We start from the raw sequence: 26,081 nt of genomic DNA, 5'->3' as shown, positions 1-26,081 counted from the left end.
AGTGTGTGTATCCTTGGGGAAGCTGGGTGTATGTGTGCAGACATGTCTGTGGTTAAAACATCTGTGTGAGGATCTCCAGAAGCTCTGGTGTGTGTGCTCAAGTATGTCTGTACCCCATTCTGTCTTTATCAGCTTGGAAGTGCAATGAGAGGTCTGTCTGAGTTCACCGAAGAGCAGCAATTAGGAAAGTGGCTTGGGGGTATGAATAGGGGTCAGGGTTATGATTAGGCTCTGGGTGAAGCCCAGAACCTTGTCTCTCAGTTTCACTCAGTTCCGGATCATCCTTGGGGACTTTGACTACAATGCTATCGACAATGCCAACCGCATCCTGGGACCTGCCTACTTTGTCACCTATGTCTTCTTTGTCTTCTTCGTGCTCCTGGTGAGGGTCCCTCTGAGAGGTGGGGAATTGGGAGCCTGAGGGGTGGAGACATAAAGGACCTGAGGTGAGGTTTTGCCCCCGACCAGGTTCTCTACCCAGGTTTAAGATGGGCATCTCAAATCATGGGTAGAGAATGAGGTGGGGGAGCGCTGGGTCTCCTGAAAGCTGGCTAATGTGCTCAATTTTGCTAGCACAGTCAGGCAATTTGCAGAGTATCAGGGAACCTGCAGGCTCCCTCAGTAAAGTGAAACCTCAATTCTCCAAGGATAGAAAGGGAGAGAAACGTGCCCCATGAATAGAAGTGGTTGAACTTAGAAGCTTTTCTATCTATTCTCTCCTTCCTCTAGGACTAACTGGCTATTTCTATCACCGTTGCTTTATACTGTCTCTTTCTCTCTGTCAACTAGGAAAGATCTGGGTTTAATATTTATTAAAAAAGCCAGTAGGTTTCTTTATTTGATCATGGTTAGGGATAGATGGGTTAGATTTGGGTTAGATGGTAAAGATTGCAAAACTGTACTCTTAGTGAATAGTTGGCCCTTATATGGAGGTGAACTCTTGCATATGGTGGGGTGCTGTTGTAGTCAGGTTGTTGCAAAGCAGCTGAGTGAGGAGAACAGGTGGATGAGGGAGCCTGATCCATTCCTAACAGGATTGTGCTGAACAGGGATCTTGGGGCCCTGAGGTGTGGGGGTTAGTGGGCTGCAGAGCTCCAATTGAAAGCAGATCCAGGTCCCCTCTTTAATTTATCTCCAGAATATGTTCCTGGCCATCATCAATGACACATATTCAGAGGTCAAGGAAGAGTTGGCTGGACAGAAGGATGAGCTGCAACTTTCTGACCTCCTGAAACAGGTAACCACTCAGTATCCTTGAGCCACACATCTGAGTCAGAGCCAAGGTCCAAGGCTCTGTGTCCTGGTCTGTTTCTGACTGGTGTAGGACCCTGTGCCCACCCTTGTGTGGTTTTGACTTATCCCTGGAAGCTTGGCATCCTGTGGGTAGGGAAGGGGGCAGGAGATGATGAGAAGGCTATGGGAACTGGTACCTGTCTCCTTTTCCCTTACAGGGCTACAACAAGACCCTACTGAGGCTGCGTTTGAGGAAAGAGCGGGTTTCAGATGTACAGAAGGTCCTGCAGGGTGGGGAGCAGGAGATCCAGTTTGAGGATTTCACCAACACCCTGAGGGAGTGAGCAACCAGAGATCCAACCTTCTCTGATATTGTTCTATAAGTCCTTGGCCCTCAAACATATACCCTTTGCCTAAAAACCTCGGATATTGGCCAATGGGCCTACAACCTTGGCTTATGGCATTTAATTTTGGCCTATAGATCTCTGATTCTGACCTTCAGAATTGTGCCCTTGGTTTAAAGTTCTCTGACCATATTCTAGAACATTCTGGACCTCACTAAACAATGCTTAGGACTAACATAATAATATAATTTCTTCATCATTACATTACATTTCTCACTCCCACAAAACTCTGTTGTTGGTTCTGTGCTCCCCAACAAACACTGGCCTATTCTTCTAGCCTTCCTGTTTCCCAGGTAAACATATGAACAAACACTGAACAAATATATTGTAAGCACCAGTTGTGAGCCAGGCAGTGAGTAGGGCACACTATAAATTAGACAAAATCTTTGTTCTCCAGGAGCTTATACACCTGTAAGCAAATAAACTGAATCACAGAACAAGTTCAACAAAAAAAATGATTAGAAGAGAGGGAGCCCAAACTAAAGAGAGTTTTCAATTCTATTTTTGAGCTTAAGGGAAGGCTTCCTGGAAGAGGTGATGTATGAATACCTACAGGAGGATGAATAGCCTACAAGTAGACAAGCAGGGGAAGTCCATTCCAAGAGATGAAAACATATACAAAGGCATGGAGGTGTTAAGTTGAACAGCATGTATAGGAATAATAAGCAGCTAAGCAATGCTCTGGTATCAAATAAAAGTGGGGGATAGAAGGAGAGGAGACCAGTGGAATAAACAAGTGCTACATTGGGAAAGACCTTGAATACCATCATTCTGTCCAAAGAATAGGGTGCTCAGTAGGGATTTTAAGAAGAGAAGCGGTGTATTTAGACCTGTACTTTAGAATGACTATTTACTGTAGTTGCATTATAGAGGATGGATTTCAGGGGAAGAGGGTAAAGGGGAAACCTTTTACCCAGGCACGCAGAGCATGAAATCACTGAGCTCACAGCCGCCTTCACCAGGTTTGAGCAAGATGGGAATCACATCCTTGGCAAGAAAGAGCAAGAACAAATTCAACAGGACCTGGAGGACAAGAGGGTGGCAGTTGGGGGGATGGGTTATTTAGGGGCAGAGATTTTACAATAATTCCTATAGAACATTAGGAGGGCCTGAACCTTGTCAGCAAGACTAAGAGAAGGAAGACATTGACTAAAACAATTTTGGGGGAGTAAAATTGCCAGACCTTGGAGATCCTGGCTTTCCCACATGGTCCCATTCTTCCCCAGAAAGCAAGAGCCAGTGGGTCTGGAAAAAAAGTGGGGAGTCAGGAATTGAGAGATCACAGCCACAGCAGGTCAGAAGTCATTTCATCATACTGTTTTCCTCAGACTCGGTCACGCAGAGCATGAAATCACTGAGCTCACAGCCGCCTTCACCAGGTTTGATCAAGATGGGAATCACATCCTGGACAAGAAAGAGCAAGAACAAATGCAACAGGACCTGGAGGACAAGAAGGTGAGCCCAGTTGGTCGGTGGAGAGGCAGTGAAAGAAAACCACTCACTCTCCCCTCCCTGTCAACACACCCAGAAAACAAATCCGAACTGAAAACACTTCAATAAAGAACTCTCTGGAACAGTGGTTCTCAAACTGTTGCACATTAGAATACCCTGGTGGGGTGGGGGTGGGGATTCAAATAATCCTCATACTCAGGTCATATACCCTAGACAGAATCTCTGGGGGGAGACCAAACATCAGTACTTAAAATACTCCCCTGCTGATTCCAATGCATAGCCAAGGTTGAAAACCACTGCTCTAAAATACAGTCTTGGGAAATGATCAGTCACCCGAGAATCCCTGATAATTCTTTCTGAAGAGTTGCCTTCTCCTTGGGACTTTCAAACTCGGGCCCTTAGCTGCCCCGGCTGTGCCTACTTCATCCCTATCCAGTGTAGACCCAAAAATCAAGGGCAGGAGGGAAAGTGGCAGAAATTCTAGTACTATTCTTCTTTTCCCAAATGGAGTTGGCTTCTAGTGAGGGTCTCCTTAATCAAGGCTTCCAAGAGCTCAAGTTTTGTTTCTTGGCAGGTGATTCCCTCCCAGAGGTTGGGCCAGCTTTGTGTCTAGCACCACCATACTGATCTTTTTGTCTCTAGAGTTTGAAAGGGAAGGGGAATAGCATGAACTAAAGCCCAAGGGCTTGGTCTTGGGAGCCCATGAAAGCAGGTGATGAAATAGGAGCTGATTACTTCACAGGTCATCTCCTCTCTGACTTCCTGAACAGGTGGCCCTCAACGCTGAGATTGAGAACCTGGGCCAGTCCATTGCTAGTAGCCCACCAGGCGAGTCGGGTCCAGAGGCTACCAGAGCAGGTGGCTGGGTTTCAGGAGAAGAATTCTACAGGTATGTGTAACCAATGGTCCAAGGCTGAGTGTGTTTGTAATATCATACCCTGAGCTTTTTTTCTCAGCTTTCTAATTTTCTGTGCTAGCCCAGGGAGAACTTCTGCCCCCCTTTAATTCTCCCTACAAGGTTGGGCCTTACCTTCTTTGCACCCATCCAGACACAGATCATAATGGCTCCCCTGCCCCTATAGGCACTTAGTCCCACAGATGCCTATTTCTGCTCCCTCGGTCTCTCTCAAATCCTGCAGACTCACAAGGAGAGTTCTTCAGTTGGAGACTGTCCTGGAAGGAGTCATGTGCCAGGTGGATGCTGTGGGCTCAAAATTAAAGATGCTGGAGAGGAGGGGGCAGCTAGCTTCCTCCCCAGGCATGGTGAGTGGCCCTTCACCTGGTTCTTCTTGGTGCCCCACATTTGAACTCTACCATCTTTTCTACTCAGCAGGTAGAGGCAAAACATTTTTTTTTCCATTTTATTTTCTTTCTTTTCAGTGTTCCAGTATTTTTTGAAAGAGCCTGTTTTCAGGCTCCTGGGGCAACACGTTCCCTCAGTGGAGGGAAGGGGTGGAAGGCCTGAAGTTGGTTGTTCTGGCCTGAGAGCTGCCTTGGCCTTCAGGAGACGATCTGAGGTTGAAGAATCAGATCCAGATTTTCTAGATAAAAGGAAGTGGGACAAAAACTCCTCCTTCAAATGACCTGTCCCCTTTTCTTCCAACAGGGGGATCAAGACATTTGGGAACAACAGCCGACCCCAGCTGTGACTCCAGACCCCTGGGGAATCCAGGGTGGGCAGGAGAGTGGTGTGGGAGGGGGCCTAAAGCATCAGACGGCAGGCTCCTCTCTCATTGCCTCTCCAGAGACATCATCAGGACATGTCCTCCACTTCTAGGGCAGCAGTTCCCTCCACTGCTACTGCTGAGTCCCACCCCGTGTTTGGTCGTTTGAACGAACATTTCTACATGTAGCTCATATCATGTTTAGTAGTTGTGACTCAGTGTTTCTGTGTACAGCCATGAAGCTCAGTGCAGCTCTTTGAAGTAACATTTCCCACTGGGCCCCTCACTCCCTGTGCTTCCAGCTCTACTGTGATGAAAAAAAAAAAGTTAATAACAAACAGAATGAAGGAAGGGAGGGTAATGTTCCCTAGGCACTTGGCATCTGGATAGCCATGATCTGGGAAAAATGTAGAAGCCAAGAGGGAAGCATTATCTAGATGTCTTCCTGTTTGTCAGTGAAATCTATCCTTTGTGCATCTAGAGATCTGCTGCTAGCACCCATGGGATTCTTGTCTTCCCCATAGAATCTCCAGGTGAAAGAGAAAAGGAAACCCTGGGGGAGAGGAAACTTTCTCATTGTGGAAACTCTCACTGTAGTTACAGTGTTGCAGAGAACTTGGAGTGATCCCTCCATCCAGGACAAAGACCATGAAGGCTCAGTTGAGGAGGCTGCTCACGACATTCCACTGACCTCTGGGAAAGGACAGGGCTTTCCCTGTAAACAGGGACACAGATGGAGCCTGAGGAGAATCAGAGAAATGGCTTCAGGATTCAAAGGTCTTTGGAATAAAATGCAGTGGGCTCTGATCCTGTTCTTGCAAAGGACATATGGGTTTCTCTAGTGGCTATCAATAAAAATCCTTCGAAAAATCAGGACTTTGCATTTGCTTCTGGGATTGTAGGGGAAAGAAGAGAGGATGGAGCTGTGAACCATTCTTATATCTGGGCTGGAGCACTTATCCCTGCCAGGAGTGTCGATTGGCAGCAGTGACAATGTGAAGGGGCTGAAACAAGAACTTCTGGCTCATAGGAATGATTTGAAATGATGGGCATCGTGACTGTACCATTTAGAGAGTGGAGACAGTGACCTAGAGAGATCTGGTCCTCATGATGAAAAGAGTAAGGTAGTCCTTATGCTGGCATGAGGGGTAGCTGGTGTGTGTGTGTGTGTGTGTGTGTGTGTGTGTGGTGTAGGCTGTGGGAGGTAAGAGGGGGAGATGGAAAATAACTAGGAATAGGACTAAAAACTCCTACACCAAGATTTGGGCTGTATAGGTCTGTGTTCCAAGTCCCACTATGTATCCTTTTCCCCTTCCCCTGTGATCTTTACCTCTTTCTCATTTTTTTTTCAAAGATTTTATTTATTTATTTGACAGAGAGAAATCACAAGTAGACGGAGAGGCAGGCAGAGAGAGAGAGGGAAGCAGGCTCCCTGCTGAGCAGAGAGCCCGATGCCAGACTTGATCCCAGGACCCTGAGATCATGACCCGAGCCGAAGGCAGCGGCTTAACCCACTGAGCCACCCAGGCGCCCCACCTCTTTCTCACTTTGCACCTTGCTCCCCAGTTGCTCTTTCTCATCCTTTCCCTTTTCCCACCCTTTTCACCATCCCATCATCTATACTCTATACACCCAGGAGGCTCCTGAATAAATGCAATCAAGATAACCTGAGTGTATCCTCAGCTGTAAAAAGTTACAAAGCTTTCTTCCAGAAAGACTGTATCAGCTGAAGAGAAGTAGGCGCCAACCTGCACCTTAAGAAAAGAGGGGCGGGGCGCCTGGGTGGCTCAGTGGGTTAAGCCCCTGCCTTCAGCTCAGGTCATGATCTCAGAGTCCTGGGATCAGCCCACATCATGGGCTTTCCGCTCAGCAGGAAGCCTACTTCCCCCTCTCTCTCTGCCTACTTGTGATCTCTCTCTTTCTGTGTCAAATAAATAAATAAAATCTTTTTTAAAAATTAAAAAAAAAAAAAAGAAAAGATAAAGGGGAGGATCCGTTATTTCACCAAGACATTGGAACGACCAGTATTTCAGCTCAGGGGTCAATGAGTGAAGGTTTCCCAAAGGCTGGATAAGACTACCTTCAAAAGCATGGAATCTCCTAGAAGTCTTTGGCAACGAATACCAGCCTGGGTGGGAAGTGTCTAGGAAGAGGATAACCTGTCCTTGTGACTTTGGTCAGCAGGCCACCAGAGCTCAACCAACCCCGTATAGGTCGTCGGTTTTACAAGATTAGTGACGGGGATGAGCGCATTCTCAGTTCCAGTCATCGCGACTATGGCAATGGATCGACTTAGGATAGCTCATTTTAGCTTCAATTTCAGCTTTAAGCTTACTCTTTGTTATTACTCCCCGTAAGCCGCAGGACTCAGCGGAGAAATGGAGTATCCCAGGGCTGCGAACCCAGGGCGGGGAGGGTGGGGACGGCGGGGTGGGCGGGGCACGCCCGGTGCGCAGGCGCGGGTGTCCCAAAACCGGAAGCAGCGCGGGGCCAGGCATGGCGGCGGCGGCGGCGGCAGAGGGTGTCCCCGCGACCCCAAGAGAGGAGCCGGTTCGAGGTACGTAGAGTAGCTGGGGATGAATTGTCTGGAAGGAGGCCGGGAACTCACCTGACCGCGGCGAGCAGGTCGGAGGGGCGCACCTGATGGGACGACTGAGGTGGGGTTTGGCCACGGGATCGGATCTGAGCCAACGGCCGGTGCAAGGGAGCAGAATTGGCGTGTCAGGTGGGGCAAGGAAAACGTGAGGGACTTGAAATTATGGTACAGGGAGAGCGGAGCCGACTTGATCGAACGAGGACAGGTGAAGAGATGTGGGACTGTGGGGAGAGGGTGCCATGGCTGGATTAGGACCCGGTGTTGGGCGAGACACTTACTGGTTCTCCTTTGATTCAGACGATGCCGCCGTGGAGACAGCTGAGGAAGCAAAGGAGCCGGCTGAGGCTGACATCACTGAGCTCTGCCGGGACATGTTCTCCAAAATGGCAACTTACCTGACCGGGGAACTGACGGGTGAGGCTGGATGTGGGCTGATTCGGTTACCGCCCTGCATCACTCGCTGGAGCTGTAGTTTGGCTCTGGGAGCTGTGAGGTGCTTTAGCAGCATCCGTCTTCGGCTCCCTCCCCAACTCCCCATGCCCTGAAATATGCCTGTTGGAAGTTTGGGAAGGTTATGAGTGGGAAAGAAAAAGGTCCGTTCCTTCCCTGGAGAAATTCACTAGCTAATTTCAGAAATGCGTAAAAATGCCTAATATAACTCTGCAAGCCTCGGTAGTGTACACTAAGTATGAGAAGACAAAAAAGAATTGATCAAGACGTGCTTCCTTGGAGGAGGTATATTTTTAGCTGGATTGTGAGAGGAATGACTGACCAAAAAGGGGGGAAACGATGAGTGAGTGAGGCGATATAAGGGAATAGTTTGTTCCCTTAAAGCAGATTTATTTACTGGGACAAAGAGAAATGAAATTGGGGAATGGAGAGTGACCTGTAGATTTAGGACCCTACTAGGTTGCTCCAAGCATTTGGTCACCCACACTTCGTGGCATGATTAATTTTGAGTTCATTGAGTATTTGCAGGTGAACATATAACCTGTGTGTGGAGAAAGGTCCAAAAAGTGAAGTTTGCTCCTGTGGCCTCTCATAAGCATTGTTTCACTTCCCCAGGAAATTGCTGTGAGCTAAATTTGGGAACCAGAATTAATGAGAAAAGGCTTGGTGCAGAATGGGAGGGCTTGTGAGGCTTTGCCTATCGATTTTTTAGTTATTTCTGAGCAAGAGAAACCAAGTAACAAATAATAGATTTTTGACTTCCCTTTAAAAATTCCAAAGATTTGGCAATACTAGTTCCCCATTCTTGTAATGCTGTGATTGACTAGAGCTGAGCAGCTATCTCCTCTAAATGGACTAGTGCCATGCAGTGTTTTCCCCACCACTCTTTTTCCTCCCTTTTACTGGGACCTGATCAGTTGCCATTTATCACTGTTCTTATATTGTTGGTTTGTTAGTAGTGGTAGAGAAACAATTTTCTGTACCAATATTTCTATCCAGGTTGGTAAAGTAAATGATAGGTAAGACGACTGTGTGTTCTAAGAAATGGGAAAGAGCATATTTCTTTGTGGAAGTGAATAATCTTATGTGTTTAACATTCCAACACTTGGCTTGTTTCATTCATTTACATGATCTTGCAGGCTTCTAGGTATTAGAGTGTGACCCTTGGTTTTTTTTTAGAGAGACTAATTTGCTAGCAGTGAAGGTGTATGGTTGTGGAGGAGAGAGCTCAGACACATGAGCAAGTTTTGGGATGAAAAGTAATGATGATGGTCAGTGACAGGGTGATGGTAAAAGGAATGGGAAGGAAAGCATGGGTGCAAGAATGCCACAGAAGTGGAATTTAGAAGTGCCTGTGGAGGTATGGGAGCAGCCTAAGGTGTTCTAGGTTTTAAACTGACGGTGCCATCATCTAAAATAGAGAAGTGGGAAAGCAGAACAGTGTTTAGTGTAAAAATGTTTTTGGTTTTGGCTTGACTGATTTTAGATATTACCTCAGAGAATAATCAGAGTAGGGGAAACAGATCTGGGAGTCACCTGCACAGGGTGTGAGTCAAGGCTCTGCAGGATGAGATAGGCAAGGATATGCTTAGGGGTAGCTGACTGTACTTATGGCCTCAAATCTCAGTGAATGCTTGTATAGGGCAATTAGTTTGTTTCTAACAACAGTTCTTAAAACATCTAGGTTTACAAATGGTTTACTTACAATAAAATTAATTTTAAACGGAATGCAATTTCCCTGTGATTGTCATTCTTATTTGTACATATGCTTTTTTTGAGTCTGAAAGGAAGCTAGCATCACCCTGGGAATGCCCATAGGAATGCCACCCATGTAAACATCAGTTGGGTCACAGCTGGGAAAAAATTGGGAAGTGACAGTTGAGGATGAATGAGAAAGGACCTAGCATAGAAACCTACAAAGAGTGAATTGAAAGAGATGAGAAAATCAGGATAATAGGATGATGTGGCAACCAAGGGAAATGAGCATTTTGTGAAAAGAGGGAGATCACAGGGTCAGGTACTATGGAGAGGTTCAGGAGGATAATAACTGAGAAAACGCTGTGGATTTGGTGCTTTGTAGAACACCAATGACCCCGGAGCATGTAATTTCCTTGGATGATATGGGCACAGGCCAGGCTGCAAGGGTTTTCATGAGTGAATGCTGAGGAAGAAGAAGCAGTGAGTATGAGCTGGTCTTTCAGAAGGGTAGCAGTGAAGCTCCTTTGCTTTAGAGCAAATGATGTAGGTGTAGCAGGAGAGAGAGAGTGCTTTTGAGCTGGAGAGAAACCTGAATATATTTCTAGAGAGAGAGGAAGCTGCCAGGATAGAAAATTTGAAGCCAGGGAAAGGAGATGATTGAAAAGAGGCCCTGTAGAAGAGGAAGCAAGAGCACGGGAGACATGTTGGCAAAAATAGGGGGCACTCCTGCCTCTTGGGAAGATAAAAAGGTACAGAGAAGTTTTGAAGTGAGGCACAAAGGTTGACACAACTCATGTTAGAGGAATTTTCCACTTTTCAGGAAAATTTGCTTTGAGTAGCCATTTGCTTTGAGTAGAGATGGGGAAGGGAACTGAGGACATGAAAAGGAGTACATAAAATGCAATATAGAATCACACAGTAATAAATGAGTTATTAAGAAATGGTGAGGTCCTAATTGATTTTATATGTATTTATGATGCAGTCCTTCAGATTACGTGTTATCATACCATAGAAATACCAAGACTGTGTCACCTCTCACTTCCTAGAACATGAATTTATGGGGCGCCTGGGTGGCTCAGCGGGTTAAAGCCTCTGCTTTCAGCTCGGGTCATGATCCCAGGGTCCTGGGATCGAGCCTCACATCGGGCTCTCTGCTCAGCGGGGAGCCTGCTTCCTCCTCTCTCTCTCTCTGCCCGTCTCTCTGCCTACTTACGATCTGTCCATCAAAAAAAAAAAAAGAACATGAATTTATTATTTACCTGTTTAACCAAGATTCTGAAGTCTCTGGATCTTACTTGGTTTAAATAGTTTGCTGATTATTACCTGAGTTTCTGCTTAGGCATTCAGAGTACACAGGCTGAGTATGAATGTCATAAATCAGTAGTGGCCTGCTACTTTGACATTCTCTGGGTCCTGCCTGGAACTACCATTTGGCCCATGATTCCACATTCCAGTGATCTATGACAGATCTTAAAAACATCACATCTTCTGTTTCTTTTAAAGCCACCAGTGAAGACTATAAGCTCCTGGAAAATATGAATAAACTAACCAGCCTGAAGTATCTTGAAATGAAAGATATTGCTATAAACATTAGTAGAAACTTAAAGGATTTAAACCAGAAATGTAAGTAATAGTTTTTATAATTAAACATGTTTGTATTTAGTATTCTTTTGTGCTTGGAATTGTGGAGAAGTGGAGGGAATATGGCACCTGTCCTGAGGGAGCTCATTCTCTAAAAGTGAATTACAAAGTTATGGTGAATTTCTTCCATTTTGAGGCTTAGCATATTTTGTTATGGTTATTTCTGCTTCTGAATCTTGATATGATCACTTTAGTCCTGTCAGATTCTAGTAAATTTATTTAACAATGAAATCTGTAAAGGACTACTGTATAAGCAGAAAACCAGAACATCTATAAATGGAAAATGCTAATTTAGACTGGCAGAATATGTTTTTCCATTGACTTATATTTGAGTTCCCTATCTCTAGAGTACTCTTTCTTGGTAGGGGATTACTTAAGAAACTGAATCTGTAAGGGAAGGATTGTTTGAGGAGCAAGAAATTTAAAAGAGAGGAAAATTAGTGGATGAGAGAGACTTGGTTTGTCCAGGTCACAGCTCTGCCTGATCAGCTAGCTACTGTCTGCTAGTGTTTGTCCTGCCAGTGATCAGAATCATGTCACCCTATCTACTGTGTCTTGGGCAGAGCTGGAGGGACACTAGCATTTTTACTTTCCCACTTTTTTCTACACTCTGTGTTGAAACTGAATGAGCACGTGGTCTGTCTTTGTTTTCAAAGATGCTGGACTGCAGCCTTATCTGGATCAGATCAATGTAATTGAAGAGCAAGTGGCGGCTCTTGAGCAGGCAGCCTACAAGTTGGATGCATATTCCAAAAAACTGGGTAACCATTTTTATGTCAGTTTTGACTAATAAGAGTGCCCTGCCCCCCAGCCTGACCTTAGTTAATAGGATAGTTAACATTGATGTGCCTGTGATGATCGATTTTAAATAAGTTTCACGAAAACCTAGTGAGACTAATTTTTTAATGGTAGTAGTAATAAAAATACTATTTTCTGAGTGCTTAATGATATATATCAGGCACTGTTCTTAGTGCTTTACATGTATTACCCTTTCATCCTCCCAGTGTTCTATGAGATAAGTACGTGATTTTTATCCCCATTCTTTGAAGGAGGAAACTGGTCAAAGGGGTTAAATAACTTGCATAAGGATACAAAGCTAGCATGTGAAAGAGCTATAGTCCCAACCAGGTCTGTTTGATTATAAAGCTCAAGCTCTTAAAATTGGGGTTCAGCAGGCTGAAGCATCCTTAGTAATGTAGATGCATATGTCTTAAAAAATGGGAAAGTCAAACAAGAGTTTTCTTGAAGGATTACTTTTCCTTTAATGATGAAACTGGTATCGCTTCTCGGCCTTTTGGCTAAGATCAAGTGTAGTATCTGTTCTTCTCAGTTTAATGATGAAACTGGTACTTGTATTGTTGATGGCTTACTAACTGGCTCTGGGTTTTACATCTGCGATTAAAAATAATGGAGTTGTCTTTATCCTAGATATAATTTACAGATAATTTTATTTTCATCATTGACAATTGTTGGCTACTTCGGGAGAGAGGTCTGTAACAGACTAAGATTTGACATGAATGGTGATTAACAGTTTCATTGTCCACAATTAAATTTACTAAATGGTGACTGAACCTTACTGTATAGAAGGCATTGTACCAGATGATTTCAAGGTTTGTTTTGATTTATTTTTTTCAAGGTTCTATTTTATTTTATTCTTTTTAATATTTTATTTATTTGTTTGACAGAGAGGTAGAGAGCACAAGTAGGCAGAGAGGCAGGCAGAGAGAGGGAGAAGCAGGCTCTCCACTGAGCTGGGAGTCCAATGCAGGGCTCAGTTCCAGGATGCTGGGATCATGACCCGAGCTGAAGGCAGCTGCTTAACCAACTGAGCCACCCAGGTGCCCCTTTTTCAAGATTTTAAAGAAAAAGATAATCTGTCACATTAAGAGGCTTATTTGATAGTCTTTTAAATCTTTGTGTCTTTCAAAATTGCTTTCCTATAGTGAGGTGTAGGAATAAGAAAATAAAAGGGGAAACATACATTTGTATGTCCAGAGTGTTCCAGTCTGGCTGTCAGAGTGCCTGGGACAGTGCCTGGAGAAGCAATTTCCTGTGCTTAGTAAGGCTTCCCATGACTCCAGTGCCAGTAGCTCTGCTTAATACTGACGGAGTTGTCTGAGCACGTGCTGTTGACAGGGTTAGAACTTAGTGAACTTGTTCTTAATTCTGTGTGTGTGTGTGTGTGTGTGTGAAACTTTTTATCTTAAGTTGTGCACATCCAAATAACTGTCTTTAGCTAATATGAATGTTAACATTTATGGTGTGCCTCCAATTTGGACCCAGTTTGGACAGATTATGAGATTGAAGGCAATAGATTTTTTTTTTAAATGTAATAGATATTGTTGAACTTGCCTGGAAATCCTGACTAAAAAGATCTTTGTAAGAGCTGGTTTTAAAAGATTTAACTTCTTCCCCCTCTCTCCCTGGCAGAAGCCAAGTACAAGAAGCTGGAGAAGCGATGAAAAACTTACTCCTGTGGATCAAAGTCTTTTTTAACATGGAAGAATGTTTTATAAGACCTGAATCCTGAGGCTGATGAATTGTCAAAACTCCTCGAAAGGAAACTGTGCTGGTCGTCCCAGAAATGTACCAACATTGGAGTAAACTGGAGGACTATGGCTACCCCTGAACTTCTTTTGAGGCAGTATCCCTCAGAAACTCACACTTAATAACTTCTTACCTTTTACTTGAATGTTTCATCATCCACTCAGGACAGAGAGTCTCTCAAAGTTCAGGATAAGCCTGGGCTTGCCAGTGGAATCAAATGAGAGGAACCATTCTTCTCTCATAGTGGTTGATTACTACATTATTTTCTTAATGGCTGGTTTTTTGAGTTTCTGTGTCAACAGTGTTTTTTTCTATTAATGATGCTGATGTATTGTTAATAAGATCCTAAATTAAAAAAAGAAAAAAACTTGTTCTTAACAGATTACCGCCTTGTGAATGTCAGTAATTTACTCTCCCATAACATTGCAAATAATAGGAAATCTTAAATAATTACTAGATTGAGCAGAAGCAGTGAAAGGAGTGTTTTGATAGCTTGATATATGTGATGGGCCCTTCCTGTCTCTTCTGTCTGTGACTCAGATGTCTGGAGATGGATGACATCTTGACACATGTTCCCTTTTGGAAATGTGATAAAGACAAAGACTGTGTATGTGTATATGTGTTAGGTGGGGAAGTGGGGCTGCCACTCATAAAATAGAGCATTTTCTGAAACATCTTCCTCTTTGTGCCTGCTGGGTCAGAGGGGGCTCCCAGGACTCCCGACTGTCTTCCTTTCAGACTAAAGACATCAATGGTTGGAGAATACTGACTGACAGGCCAGTCTAGTTTGGAGGACAGGCATCCTTATTCAGAATTGGGGGTCACCAGCCAGGAAGGGGTCTGAGGTCCTCAGTTCTGTCTCCCAAAGAGTTCTTAACCCTGTTTCTGTCCTTTCCTACTATCTCTGTTCCAGACTGTTACTTGTCCCCTGCCCCACTGCACTATAGCTGTGTCTTCTCACTGTAATGATCCCTCCAATGCACCTTCCAAACTGCTGTTAGAGCAATCTAAAATGTCAAGTGGCTATGTCACCCCTCCTGCTTAGAATCCTTTAGCGATTTCTCATAGCTGCTTTGAAAAAGCCAGATTAATTTTGGTTTTTTTACTCAGAAACCAAAATTTTATTTATTTATTTTTTAAAGATTTTATTTATTTGAGAGAGAGCAAGGGCAGAGGGAGAAGCAGACTCCTAGCTAAGCAGGGAGCCCGAAGTGGGGCTCAATCCCAGGACTCTGGGATCATGCCCTGAGCTGAATGCAGAAGCTTAACTGACTGAGCCACTCAGGCATCCCAATAAAGCTGTTTATTTTTAAAGTTAAAAGTTCTTATAGTCAATAACTATAATTAGGGGGATGCCTGGGTGGCTCAATCGGTTAAGCTGCTGCCTTCAGCTCAGGTCATGATACCAGGGTCTTGGGGTTGAGTCCTGCATTGGGCTCCTTGCTTAGTGGGAAGCCTGCTTCTCTCTCCGCCTCTGCCTGCTTGTGCACTCTCTCTCTCTCACAAGTAAAAAAATCTTAAAAAAAAAAAAAAAACTATAATTAGGAGAGAATACTGATTTCTTTATTACCCAGTCTTTTCTTTGAATTTTCTAACTCATTCCCAAGGGTATTAAAGCATGTTGTTCAGTGTTCAGAATCTAACACATTCTTTACTCAACCTCTACTTCTAGAGTGCATTTATTTATTGTTTTATTTAAAAAAATTTATTTACTTATTTGACAGAGATCACAAGTAGGCAGACAGGCAGGCAGAGAGAGAGGAAGGGAAGCAGGCTCCCCGCTGAGCAGAGAGCCCGATGCAGGGCTCAATCCCAGAACCCTGGGATCATGACCTGAGCTGAAGGTATAGGCTTCAACCCCCTGAGCCACCCAGGCATCCCTCTCTCTTATCTTTTTGATAATTGCCATTCTCACTGGTGTGAGGTGTGAGGTGATAACTGACTGTGGTTTTGATTTGCATTTCCTGATGACTGGTGATGCTGAGCACCTTTTCATGTGTGTATTGGCTATGGTAGTCTTTGGAAAAATGTCTAATTGGGGCCTTTGCCCATTTAAAAAAATCAGATTATTTGCTTTTTTGCTATTGGGTTGTTTGAGTTCCTTTTTTATTTTGGATATTAACCCCCTATCCGATAGAGAGTTTGCAGATACTTTCTACCATTCCATAGGTTGCATTTTTATTTTGTTGGTTGTTCCTTTTGGTGTACAGAAGCTTGTTTGTTTTATGTAGTCCCACTTGTTAATGTTTTGTTTTTGTTGCTTGTGCTTTCCAAAAAATTATATCCAAGACCAATGTCAAAGTGCTTCCTGTTTCTTCTAGGAGTTACAGTTCCAGATCTTATATTCAGTCTTTAATCCATTTTGAATTAATGCTTGTGAGTGGTGTAAGATAGAGGTCCAGTTTCATTCTTTTACATGTGAATATCCAATTTTCCTAATACCATTTAATACCTAATTTTCTAATACATTGAAGAGACTCTCCTTTCCCCACTGAGTCTTCTTGGCTCCTTTGTCAAATATTAGTTGTCTGTATATGCATGGGTTTATTTCTGGGCTCTTGATTCTGCTCCATTGGGCTATGTATCTGTTCTTACATCAGTTCTATACTGTTTTGAATACTATTGCTTTATAACATAGTTTAAATCAGGAAGTGTGATACTTCAAGCTTTGTTCTATTTTCTCAAGATTGCTTTGGCTATTCAGGGTCTTTTGAGGTTCCATACAATTTTCAGGATTGTTTTATTCTATTTCTTTTTTTTTTTTTTTTTGAAGATTTTATTTATTTATTTGACAGACAGATCACAAGTAGGCAGAGGGACAGGCAGAGAGAGAGCGGGAAGCAGGCTCCCCGACTAGCAGAGAGCCCCATGCAGGGCACGATCCCAGGACCCTGGGATCATGACCTGAGCTGAAGGCAGAGGCTTTAACCCACTAAGCCACCCAACCCCCCCCCATTACATTTTAATAGAGATTGCATTGACTCTATAGATGGCTTTGGGTAGTATGGATATTTTAACTATTCTTATCCATAAGCACAAAATATCTTACCATTTATTTGTATCTTCTTCAGTTTCTTTCAGCAGTATCTTATGGTTTTCAGTGTATAGACCTTTCACCTTTTTAGTTGAATGTATTCTTAAGTTTCTTTTTTGTTTTTGATGCTATTTTAAATGGGATTGCTTTCTTTATTTTTCAGATAGTTTGTTAGTGTATACAAACACAGCTGGTTTTTATATGTTGACTTTTTATCCTGCAACTTTACTGAATTCATTTATTCTGTTTTTGTTTTTTTTTTGTTGTTGTTGTTTTTTCAGGGAGTTGGAGTATTTAGGATTTTTTATATATAAGATGATGTCATCTGCACACAGAGACAGTTTTGCCTCTTCCTTTCCAATATGGATGCCTTTTATTTCTTTTTCCTGCCTAATTGTTCTGGCTAGAATTTCTGGTAGTGGGCACCCTTGTCTTATTCCTAATCTTAGAGGAAAAGCCTTCATCCTTTCACCACTGAGTATGATGTCAGTTGTGGACTTGTCATATATCACCTTTATTATATTGAGGTACATTTCTTCTATGCACACTTTGTTGAGAGTTTTTTTTTTTCTTTCTATCATGATAGGATGCTGAATTTTGTCAAATGGTTTCTTTACAACTATTGAGATGATCATATGATTTTTATCTTTCATTCTATAAATGAGATTTATTGCATTTATTGATTTTGGTATGTTGAAACATCCCTACATCCCAGGACAAGTCCCACTTGATCATGGCATGTAATCCTTTTAACGTGCTGTTGAATTCAGTTTGCCAGTAACTTGCTGAGAACTTTATATCTATATTCATCAGGGATATTGGTCTGTGGTTTTCTTTTCTTATAGTATCCTTATCTGACTGGCTTTGGTTTTGGGTAACGCTGATCTTTTTTTTTTTTTTTTTTTTTTAAAGATTTATTTATTTATTTGACAGAGAGAGATCACAAGTAGGCAGAGAGGCAGGCAGAGAGAGAAGGAGGAAGAAGCAGGCTCCCTGCTGAGCAGAGGGACAGTCCTCGATCCCAGGACCCTGAGATCATGACCTGAGCTGAAGGCAGAGGCTTAACCCACTGAGCCACCCAGGCGCCCTTGAGTAATGCTGATCTTATATAATGAGTCTGGGAGTGTTCCTTCCTCTTCAGTTTTTGGAAGAGTTTGAGAAAGATTGGCATTACTTCTTTAAATGTTCAGTAGAATTCAGTGAAATAATCTGATCCTGGGATTTCTTTTTTGGGAGTTTTTTGATTACTGATTCAAATTCCTTACTCTTTACTGGTCTGTTCAGATTTTCTATTTCTTCTTGATTCAGTCTTACTAAGTTTTATGTTTCTAGAAATCTATCCATTTCTTCTTGGTTGTCCAATTTATTGGTATATAATTATTTGCAGTGATCTGTTATGATCTCTGTATTTCTGTGGTATCAGTTGAAATGCCTCCTTTTTCATTGATAATTTCATTTATTTGAGTCCCCTCTTTTTTGATTAGTTAGCTAAAGGTTTGTCAATTTTATCTTTTTCAAAAACCAACTTTTAGTTTTGTTGATCTTTTCTATTGTTTTCCTGTTCTCTGTTTCACTTATTTCTGCTGTAATCTTTATTATATCCTGCCTTCTGCTAACTTTGGGCTTAGTTTATTCTTATTTTTTCTAGTTCTTTGATGTGTAATGTTGAGTTGTTTATCTGAGACCTTTATTTTTTAATATAGACATTTACAGTTATCAACTTTCCTCTTGGAACTGCTTTTGTAGCACTCCGTAAGTTTGGTGTGTTGTGTTTCTATTTTCTTTTGTCCCAAGATGTTTAAAATTTTTCTTTGTGATTTCTTCTTTGGTCTATTAGTTGTTCAGGAGTGTGTTGTTTAATTTCTATTTTTTTTTTTTAAATTTTCTAGTTTTCTTCCTCATTTCTTATTGAATTCTAGTTTTGTACCATTATGGTTGAAAAGATACTTGATATAATTTCTATGTACTTGAATTTTTTGAGACTTGTTTTGTGGCCCAACATTCTATTCTGGAGGAATTTTCCATGCACTTGTGAAGAATGTGTATTTTAAAACCAAACTTCTTAGCATGCTTCAAAACCCCTATTTCTTTCATTTTTTTCCAGTTTCATTTTCTATAACTCTTGACACTTACACTGTATTCAGCTATCTTGAGCTAGCTTAAATTCCCATGGATGAGCTTTCTTTCCATAAGCTTTATATTTCAGAGTAGATTTAGATTTATAAGAGTTGGAAAGATAATACAGAATTCCACTGATGAATTTTCGTATCTTACTATTGTTCCTCTTCCTGAAGGGGTTACCTGCCCAGGTTTGGCAAATTTCTACTCCTTTATATTCAGTCTTGATTTCTACTTGTGGGCTGTGCTGGATTGCCCCCAAAGTAGAAAAAAACACAAGCTTTGTGTGCTATCAAAGCAGGGGCACTAATAATTAATGAGATAGGCAATTTAATATTTCCCTCCAAAGTGAGGGAAACCAGAATTTTGTGGTTCTTCCTTAAACTTATTTATGTTTTAGTTAATTTCTAATTACATGGCTGACCTTAGTGAATTTTCCCTCCCCCTCAGTTGTCCAAAGCCCCTTTGTTTCCATTTCCTTATATACTGTTGTCTCCTATAAATTGGACTGAATTCCTCCAAAAAGTCAAGGTCATGAAAAACAAAACTAAAAAGGTAGGTGGGCTGTTGTAGATTTAAAAAGACTAGAGAGAGTGGAGCGCCTGGATGGCTCAGTAGGTTAAGCCTCTGCCTTCGGCTCAGGTCATGATCCCAGGGTGCTGGGATCGAGCCCTGCATCGAGCCCTGCATTGAGCCCTGCATCGAGCCCTGCATCGAGCCCTGCATCAGGCTCTCTGCTCAGCGGGGAGCCTGCTTCCTCCTATCTGCCTGCTTCTCTGCCTCCTTGTGATCTTTCTCTCCGTCCAATAAATAAATAAAATATTTTAAAAAACTGTTAAAAAGACAAGAGAGAGAACTGAATACAAGCGTGAAACTTAATTGTATCCGAAATTAAAACAAGCTCCAGATATTTTTTAAAAAGGAGGGGGCACAAATGGAGAACTTTAAATATGGATGTGTATTAGATGATATTATTGAACTTATTAATTTTTTTAGATGTGTTAATACTGTTTTGGTGATGTAGGGACTGTCCTTATTCTTAGGAAATGCACTCTGAGGTATTCTTGATACCTGCAATTTACTTTCAAATGATGCAGTGAGAATAACAGTGCTGTGCACTTTAAAGGAGCGGGAGTCTGTCTTTGCCCACTGGACTGATATGGTTAGGTTAGGGCGCAACATTGTGTCGGGAACCTTCTAGAAGCTCCATAACTGAAATTGCTCCGAAGTAAAACATCGTAATTGGAATCATTCTTCCCATTACCCCTTCCTTCCTCTACTGCTCTTCGATTCTTCTTGGAGGCGAAGTCACCTGAGAGAGGCTTCTGTCCCTCGCCGCTCTCCGTAGATCACCGAACCCTCATTGGCTGGGTGCACTGACGTCTTAGTGTGGTGCTGCCGCGTTTTTCAGAGGAGCTTGGGTTCAGAGTCCCGGTTTTGGGTGGTCGACCTAATCCCGGCTGTTTGAACAAATGGCTCAGAAACCGCTGCGTCTGTGAGTGACCATAGCTCAGAAGCGCAAGTGCGCGCGCACGTATGGGTGCGTGCGGGCACGAGTGTATGCTGGTCGGGGGCTCTCTCGTGCCTGGAAGAGAGGGGAAAAGGCGGGGGTGGGAGCGTGGTGGCGGCTCGTGAGCTCCGACCCTGTCTTAGCTCAGCCGGAGCCGGTCTCCTTTCGCTTCCGAGAGGGGACTCTTGGAGACACACGCTGGAAGAGGCGGAAGCGTCCAGCGTCAGGCCTCCTCCATCTTAGGCTATCCTGGACCCTGACACCTTTCTCCTTCGCTTTTCCCCACACTCCACTTATGTGTTGATGAAAATAAGTTGCCATGGACTCCACTGGTGGGTCCTTGTCAGTTGCGAACAGACGAGCTAGCTAGTTCTCCTGCGCAGGCGCACTTTTTTGGGAGGAGGAGGCGCTGGAGTGAAGCTACACCATCCATCCGTGCATCCATGGACCCGTTGAACAAATATTTATTGAACAGTTGCAGTGTAGCAGGCATTGTGCTAGACGCTGCGCAGATGGAGTTCCTGCCTTAATGGCGCTCAGAGTCTTGAGTAGATATTAATCAAAGAATCCAGATTAATGTTAAATTATTGTGGTGAAAAATGTCGGGAAGAAAAGCTTCACGGTTCTGGAAGAGAGTATAAAAGGGAATTTGGCTTATTATGAGGAATCAGGAGAGGGAGGATTGAGCCTTGGTTACGATTTTTGTCTTTTTCTAAAGTCATCGAAATGTTTAAGAACTCCTTGTCAGGATCAGATTTTTGTTTTGAAAAGCGATTCTGGCTGCAGTGTGAGAACAAATTAAAGCCGAAGAAGTGGGCAGCTAGGATTAGGTGGAGTGATGGCAGAAGCAAAGTGCTGGGATTCAGGGCTTATTAAGGAGATGAAATTAACAGGGCTTGGAGATGGTTTGGCTGTGAGAAGGAGTTGGCACCGTGGGGTCCAAAATTTCTGCCCCTCATTGGGATAGGAAACACTGGAAAAGGGCCTATTTGGGGAGATGATGAACTTTGAGATGTCCTGTGATGTACAAACTGGATGATGGCTCTCTGAGAAACAATTATAATTCCATGTGACAACTTCTATGATAGAGGGAGCACCTGGAATTGGTGACTGATAGGGACTGGAGGACTTCCTAGAGGAGGTGGTGCTCAGGAGGTAAATAAAAACACCTAGTAGTTTATTACAGAGCTTCTCTGAGATGCTCTATGGGTTTCTGAGGTTTGAGAAGAGAGTGACTTTCTGAGCCAGTTAAGAGGGCTTTAGAGATGTGCTGGGCCTCAAAGGATGGGAAAAAATTAGATTCAGGGTGGGTAGGGTCGGGCTGTTAGGAGAGGTATGGCAGAGGCGGAGAATGATCAGATTGACAGTAGGGGAAGTTTCTGTTACGGAAACTTGGAGAAAGCGCTGGGGAGAGGGACCAAAGACTTGTGGAAGCCTGTGGCTCTGCAGGCAGTGGAGTTCTCTTAGTGTTTTTGAGGAAAGAACATTATATTGTTGGCTTTATATAGGATGGTTAGGAAGAAGAGTAGGCATTAGAAGAAATAAATGTAAGCGCATTCCCTATGTTATATCCAGTACCTGATTCATTAGATCTTTGGCTGATTCTGCCTCTGCCTTATCACAGGACTCTCCGTGGCTCTGCCTCAGAGTGTCCTCCATTCCTCCCCTCTCCCTCATTTCTCTCTCTACTTCTCCAGTCCAAATTGTGTTCAAAATTCTAAATTTTTCATAATTTCTCTCCTTCATATCTTCATTCAATATTTCCCCTTTTGATGATATATTTGCTTATAGTTACTTGTTTCTCCAGACCATCTTACACTGTTACTGAAATGAACTTTAAAAAAAAAAATACAGATTTTATTTATTTGACAGACAGCGATCACAAGCAGGCAGAGAGAGAGAGGAGAAGCAGGCTCCCTACGGAGCAGAGAGCCTGATGGCCAGGCTCAATCCCAAAACCCTGGGATCACGACCTGAGCCAAAGACAGAGGCTTTAACCCACTGACCCATCCAGATGCCCTGAAGTCAACTTTTTAAAACATATTACTAGCCAGCTTGAAAATGTTCAGTGATATGGATATGCCAGAAAGGCGTAGTGGCTGAACAGTAAGAATTATAATATTTCAAGATGAGTTCAAAGACATTAAGAAATGGTATGAGAGGGGCACCTGGGTGGCTCAGCGGGTTAAGCCTCTGCCTATGGCCCGGGTCATGATCTCAGGGTCCTGGGATCGATCCCCACATCCGGTTCTCTGCTCAGTGGGGAGCCTGCTTCTCCCTCTCTCTCTGCCTGCCTCTCTGCCTGCTTGTGATCTCTGTTTGTCAAATAAATAAAATATATATATATATATATATATATATAAAGAAATGGTATGAGAGATAGAAAAACCGTGGAAGTCAGAATTCTAAAAACTCAGAAATGAGTTGATAAAACAAGTTACTTTACAACTTAGAGCCATTCTGTCTGGCAAACCTCAGCTCTGGCCACTTTCTGCCTCTCTGCCCCGTAACAATTTACACATATCTCCTATTGTAGCCTTTTTCATGTACATTTTTATTAGAGTATCTCCCCTTCCCTGATCGTCAATTTTTTGAGGTTTGAACTGAGCCTTTTTCCTCTTTGTACTCCTAGCGTGTTCTTAGCCTACTACTGGGTGTATTGCCTTAGCATATTATAGGTGTCTGGTACGTCATTTTGGGGTGGATGGTTGATAGTGGCAGTGGAAAGGAAAAGGGTAGAATGAATGTGAAAGATTTAGAAAAGGGGATTGATGATGGGGCACCTGGGTGGCTCAGTGGGTTAAAGCCTCTGCCTTCGGCTCAGGTCATGATCTCAGGGTCCTGGAATCGAGCCCCGCATCAGGCTCTCTGCTTCGGCAAGGAGCCTGCTTCCTCCTCTCTCTCTGCCTGCCTCTCTGCCTACTTGTGATCTGTCTTTGCCAAAGAAATAAATAAAATCTTTAAGAAAAAAAAAGGGGGGGAGGGATTGATGAGCCTTGATGACTGGATAGGGGATTTTTGACTCTTGGTGACTAGCTGGACAATACAGCCATTTACAAAGCTTGGGAAGTGAGGAGAAGAAACTTTGATTTGCTGTTTGATTTGGTTCGATAAGCTAACCTGTAGATGTGGCGAGTAGAAGGTTTTAAGTGACTTTTAGGTGGAGCTGCCCCATGGTAAGTAATAGTTCTGAACCTCTCTGGTCCCTCAGAGAGACTGGGTCACATATTCACCAGGTCTGGGAAGGCTAATGTGTATGAAACCCAGCAGGCCCATTCTTGTTTCCTGAATTGCCTTAACATGTATCTCTTGTTCACAGTTTGGCTTGTGGAGATGTTGAAGGAAAGTTTGATGTTTTGTTCAACAGAGTTCGAGCAATTCAGAAGAAAAGTGGAAACTTTGATGTAAGACATTTCCTGTTACTGACTCTAATTTTACTGTTATTGTCAAATGTACTAAAATAGAGTTTGGACTCCTTTATTCCTTTCTCGATGGAACACACATGCTCCTTTTTTGAGAGACTGAGTTCCTTTTGTGAGCATAGGAACTTAGTAGCTGTGGAATGGTAGGGAAGGCGAGACTTCTTTACCTTTTAATACTTATTGAATTTGAATCTAATTACTTTCTTACTGTGCACAAAACTGAAAACAGAGGAGCAAAACCTCTGTAGGTGATTCTAAGCCCTAGGTTTGGGAACCACAAATGTATTCCATGAGTGTATGGTATGGATTAAGTCAGATAACATGTGCAAATGCTTCACTAACTGAAGAGCCTTATATAAATGTTATGTAGGATCGCCAACTAGACTCTAAACCCCTCGCAAAAAGAAGAGTATTCTAGGTTAAAGATGGAGTAAAGACAACGGCAGGAAGTGTGTTTTTTTGCCCTGTATCTCTGAGGGTATCTAATACTTAATGTCTTGTGTTTCAAGAGAGATTCTTGGAAGTAGATTTCTCCATTTTTCCCTGACCCCCACTTCCCCGTCCCAACTCACATCTGATGGCCAGTGAGCCAAAATTTACTGATTTGTAGAATCAGATCAACTACCACAATTGCTGCCGAAGAATTATGTGTTGCGAGTCTGCAGATTGATGAAGGAAAAACACCTACTTTGAGGCCATTAAGTAGAATAATTAACTGAATTATGTTACTATCTATTATGTACTATATGATTAAAAAAAAATCTCATATATCTGTTTAAAAAACTCATTTTAGCTGCTGTTGTGTGTAGGAAATTTCTTTGGCTCCACTCCAGATGCTGAATGGGAGGAGTATAAAACTGGCATCAAAAAAGGTATAGAAATTATTTTTATTTAACAAATGATTTCTAATGAAGTTGCAAGGTTACATAATTTTTGCTGGCTGGTTTCACACATACTAGTTATTTAAGAATTTCCCTTGGAGCTCCTCATTGAGCTGGGAAGGATGCCTGTGCATCTAAAATGTTCACATTTTGAATTTGTTTGGATTTGGTTTAAAAAAAAGAATTCTCAGGGTGCCTCAGTGGGTCAGTCAGTTGAGCATCCAACTCTTGATTTAAACTCAGGTCATGATCTCAGGGTTGTGAGATCGTACCCTGCTTTGGGCTGTGTGCTCAATGGGGAGTCTGCTTGAGGCTGCTCTCTCTCTCTCTGCCTTTCCCCTCACTCATGCTCATGTGCACACATGCTCTCTCTCCTTCAAATAAATAAATAAATCTTAAAAAAAATTCTCTTCTAAGTAGGCAGGAATTGAAGAAATTCAACCACATGTGTCCTTTCCTTTTTTTCCAGTTGAGTGATTTTTTTTAATGAAGTTCTTTATGGTCTCTGTTTTCCTTACTATACATTAACCATCCTCTTTAAGATGTCATTTCATCGACTAGTGATAATATTAAATAGTCAGGCCATGGGTGGAGTAGGATATCCCAAGTGGTGAGCGCCTTCCACAAATAGGATTGCAGATTCATTACTTTTGCCATGATTATTTTTCCTGTGGGGAAACATTTCTCAAATTCCAAAGCAGATCTGGTAACTGTATGTTGTCATGTCTGTTTCTCTCACCAGTTCCTATTCAGACGTATGTACTGGGTGCTAATAACCAGGAAACAGTAAAATACTTCCAAGATGCTGATGGGTGTGAGTTAGCTGAAAACATTACGTACCTGGGTAAGTTAGTATTTTTTGTGTTTGAAATTTACATAATAAAGTGTCCCAGGAATCAGTCTCCTGGGAAATTTGTGGCTCGATTCTTCTGCCATTACTGTTGAAAGAATGGGGTTCTTTCCCAAAATCTTTGTCTATGCCCTTAAGACTCCGGCATTTTTTTCCTTTGTAGTCTTTCCCAACTTTCCCCAATCTCCTTGCACTCCCATGACCCAGGATGTGCTCCTGCAGCCGACCAAAGGAATCAACTACTTGACTATAGTATAGGGAGTACTTAAGGTATAAATTTTGTTGAATAAAATTCTGTGTATATGGTCTCACCATGTAACATTGCTAGATATATACAGCTTGTTTGTTAGAATCCTAACTAGCTATAGCTGTGTGTCTCACTAAGCTTTCGGAAATTCAAGTATTTAGTGCTGATCCTCACATTTTTCCCTCCCTTTGTCCTTTCTTAGGTTCCTGGTCCACTTTTTAATTTCAGGTTAAAGTCGTTCCCTCTTTAGCCCCCTGAATCTCTTTTAGTGGTTCTTTTTAATGTCTGCCCATTTAAAAAAGCACTGTCAGATTTTGTTTTTGTTTTTACCTCA

The 26,081-nt window shown here is 42.6% G+C and overlaps 3 protein-coding genes and 1 pseudogene across 3 annotated transcripts in view; all 4 read left to right on the top strand.

Moving 5' to 3' along the window:
• PKD2L1 (polycystin 2 like 1, transient receptor potential cation channel) overlaps positions 1-5,495 on the top strand; it is a 34,516-nt gene extending 29,021 nt beyond the window's left edge. Inside the window, exons 10-17 of the mRNA XM_044236646.1 lie at positions 262-382; positions 1,139-1,237; positions 1,452-1,573; positions 2,966-3,092; positions 3,860-3,978; positions 4,229-4,352; positions 4,696-4,777; positions 5,278-5,495. Of these exons, the coding sequence (XP_044092581.1) occupies positions 262-382; positions 1,139-1,237; positions 1,452-1,573; positions 2,966-3,092; positions 3,860-3,978; positions 4,229-4,352; positions 4,696-4,777; positions 5,278-5,378 (895 nt within the window). The 3' untranslated portion in view covers positions 5,379-5,495. The remainder of the gene's footprint in view (positions 1-261; positions 383-1,138; positions 1,238-1,451; positions 1,574-2,965; positions 3,093-3,859; positions 3,979-4,228; positions 4,353-4,695; positions 4,778-5,277) is intronic.
• A 1,732-nt stretch (positions 5,496-7,227) lies between these two features.
• BLOC1S2 (biogenesis of lysosomal organelles complex 1 subunit 2) lies at positions 7,228-14,067 on the top strand. The gene is made up of 5 exons (XM_044240310.1): positions 7,228-7,310; positions 7,647-7,763; positions 11,001-11,120; positions 11,795-11,899; positions 13,569-14,067. The coding sequence occupies exons 1-5, from the start codon at positions 7,250-7,252 to the stop codon at positions 13,598-13,600; spliced, it is 435 nt and encodes a 144-aa protein (XP_044096245.1). The 5' UTR covers positions 7,228-7,249; the 3' UTR covers positions 13,601-14,067.
• Positions 12,417-12,620, top strand: LOC122901370 (annotated as a pseudogene).
• Positions 14,068-20,219: 6,152 nt separating the features above from the next.
• CWF19L1 (CWF19 like cell cycle control factor 1) overlaps positions 20,220-26,081 on the top strand; it is a 31,477-nt gene continuing 25,615 nt past the window's right edge. Inside the window, exons 1-4 of the mRNA XM_044240307.1 lie at positions 20,220-20,332; positions 23,667-23,751; positions 24,563-24,641; positions 25,393-25,494. Coding sequence (XP_044096242.1) covers positions 20,310-20,332; positions 23,667-23,751; positions 24,563-24,641; positions 25,393-25,494 — 289 coding nt within the window. The 5' untranslated portion in view covers positions 20,220-20,309. The remainder of the gene's footprint in view (positions 20,333-23,666; positions 23,752-24,562; positions 24,642-25,392; positions 25,495-26,081) is intronic.

This window comes from Neovison vison, chromosome 2, assembly GCF_020171115.1.
Source record: "Neovison vison isolate M4711 chromosome 2, ASM_NN_V1, whole genome shotgun sequence".
NCBI lineage: Eukaryota > Metazoa > Chordata > Mammalia > Carnivora > Mustelidae > Neogale > Neogale vison.
Note: the sequence above shows the minus strand (reverse complement) of the source record. Positions and strands in the feature narration are given on the sequence as shown.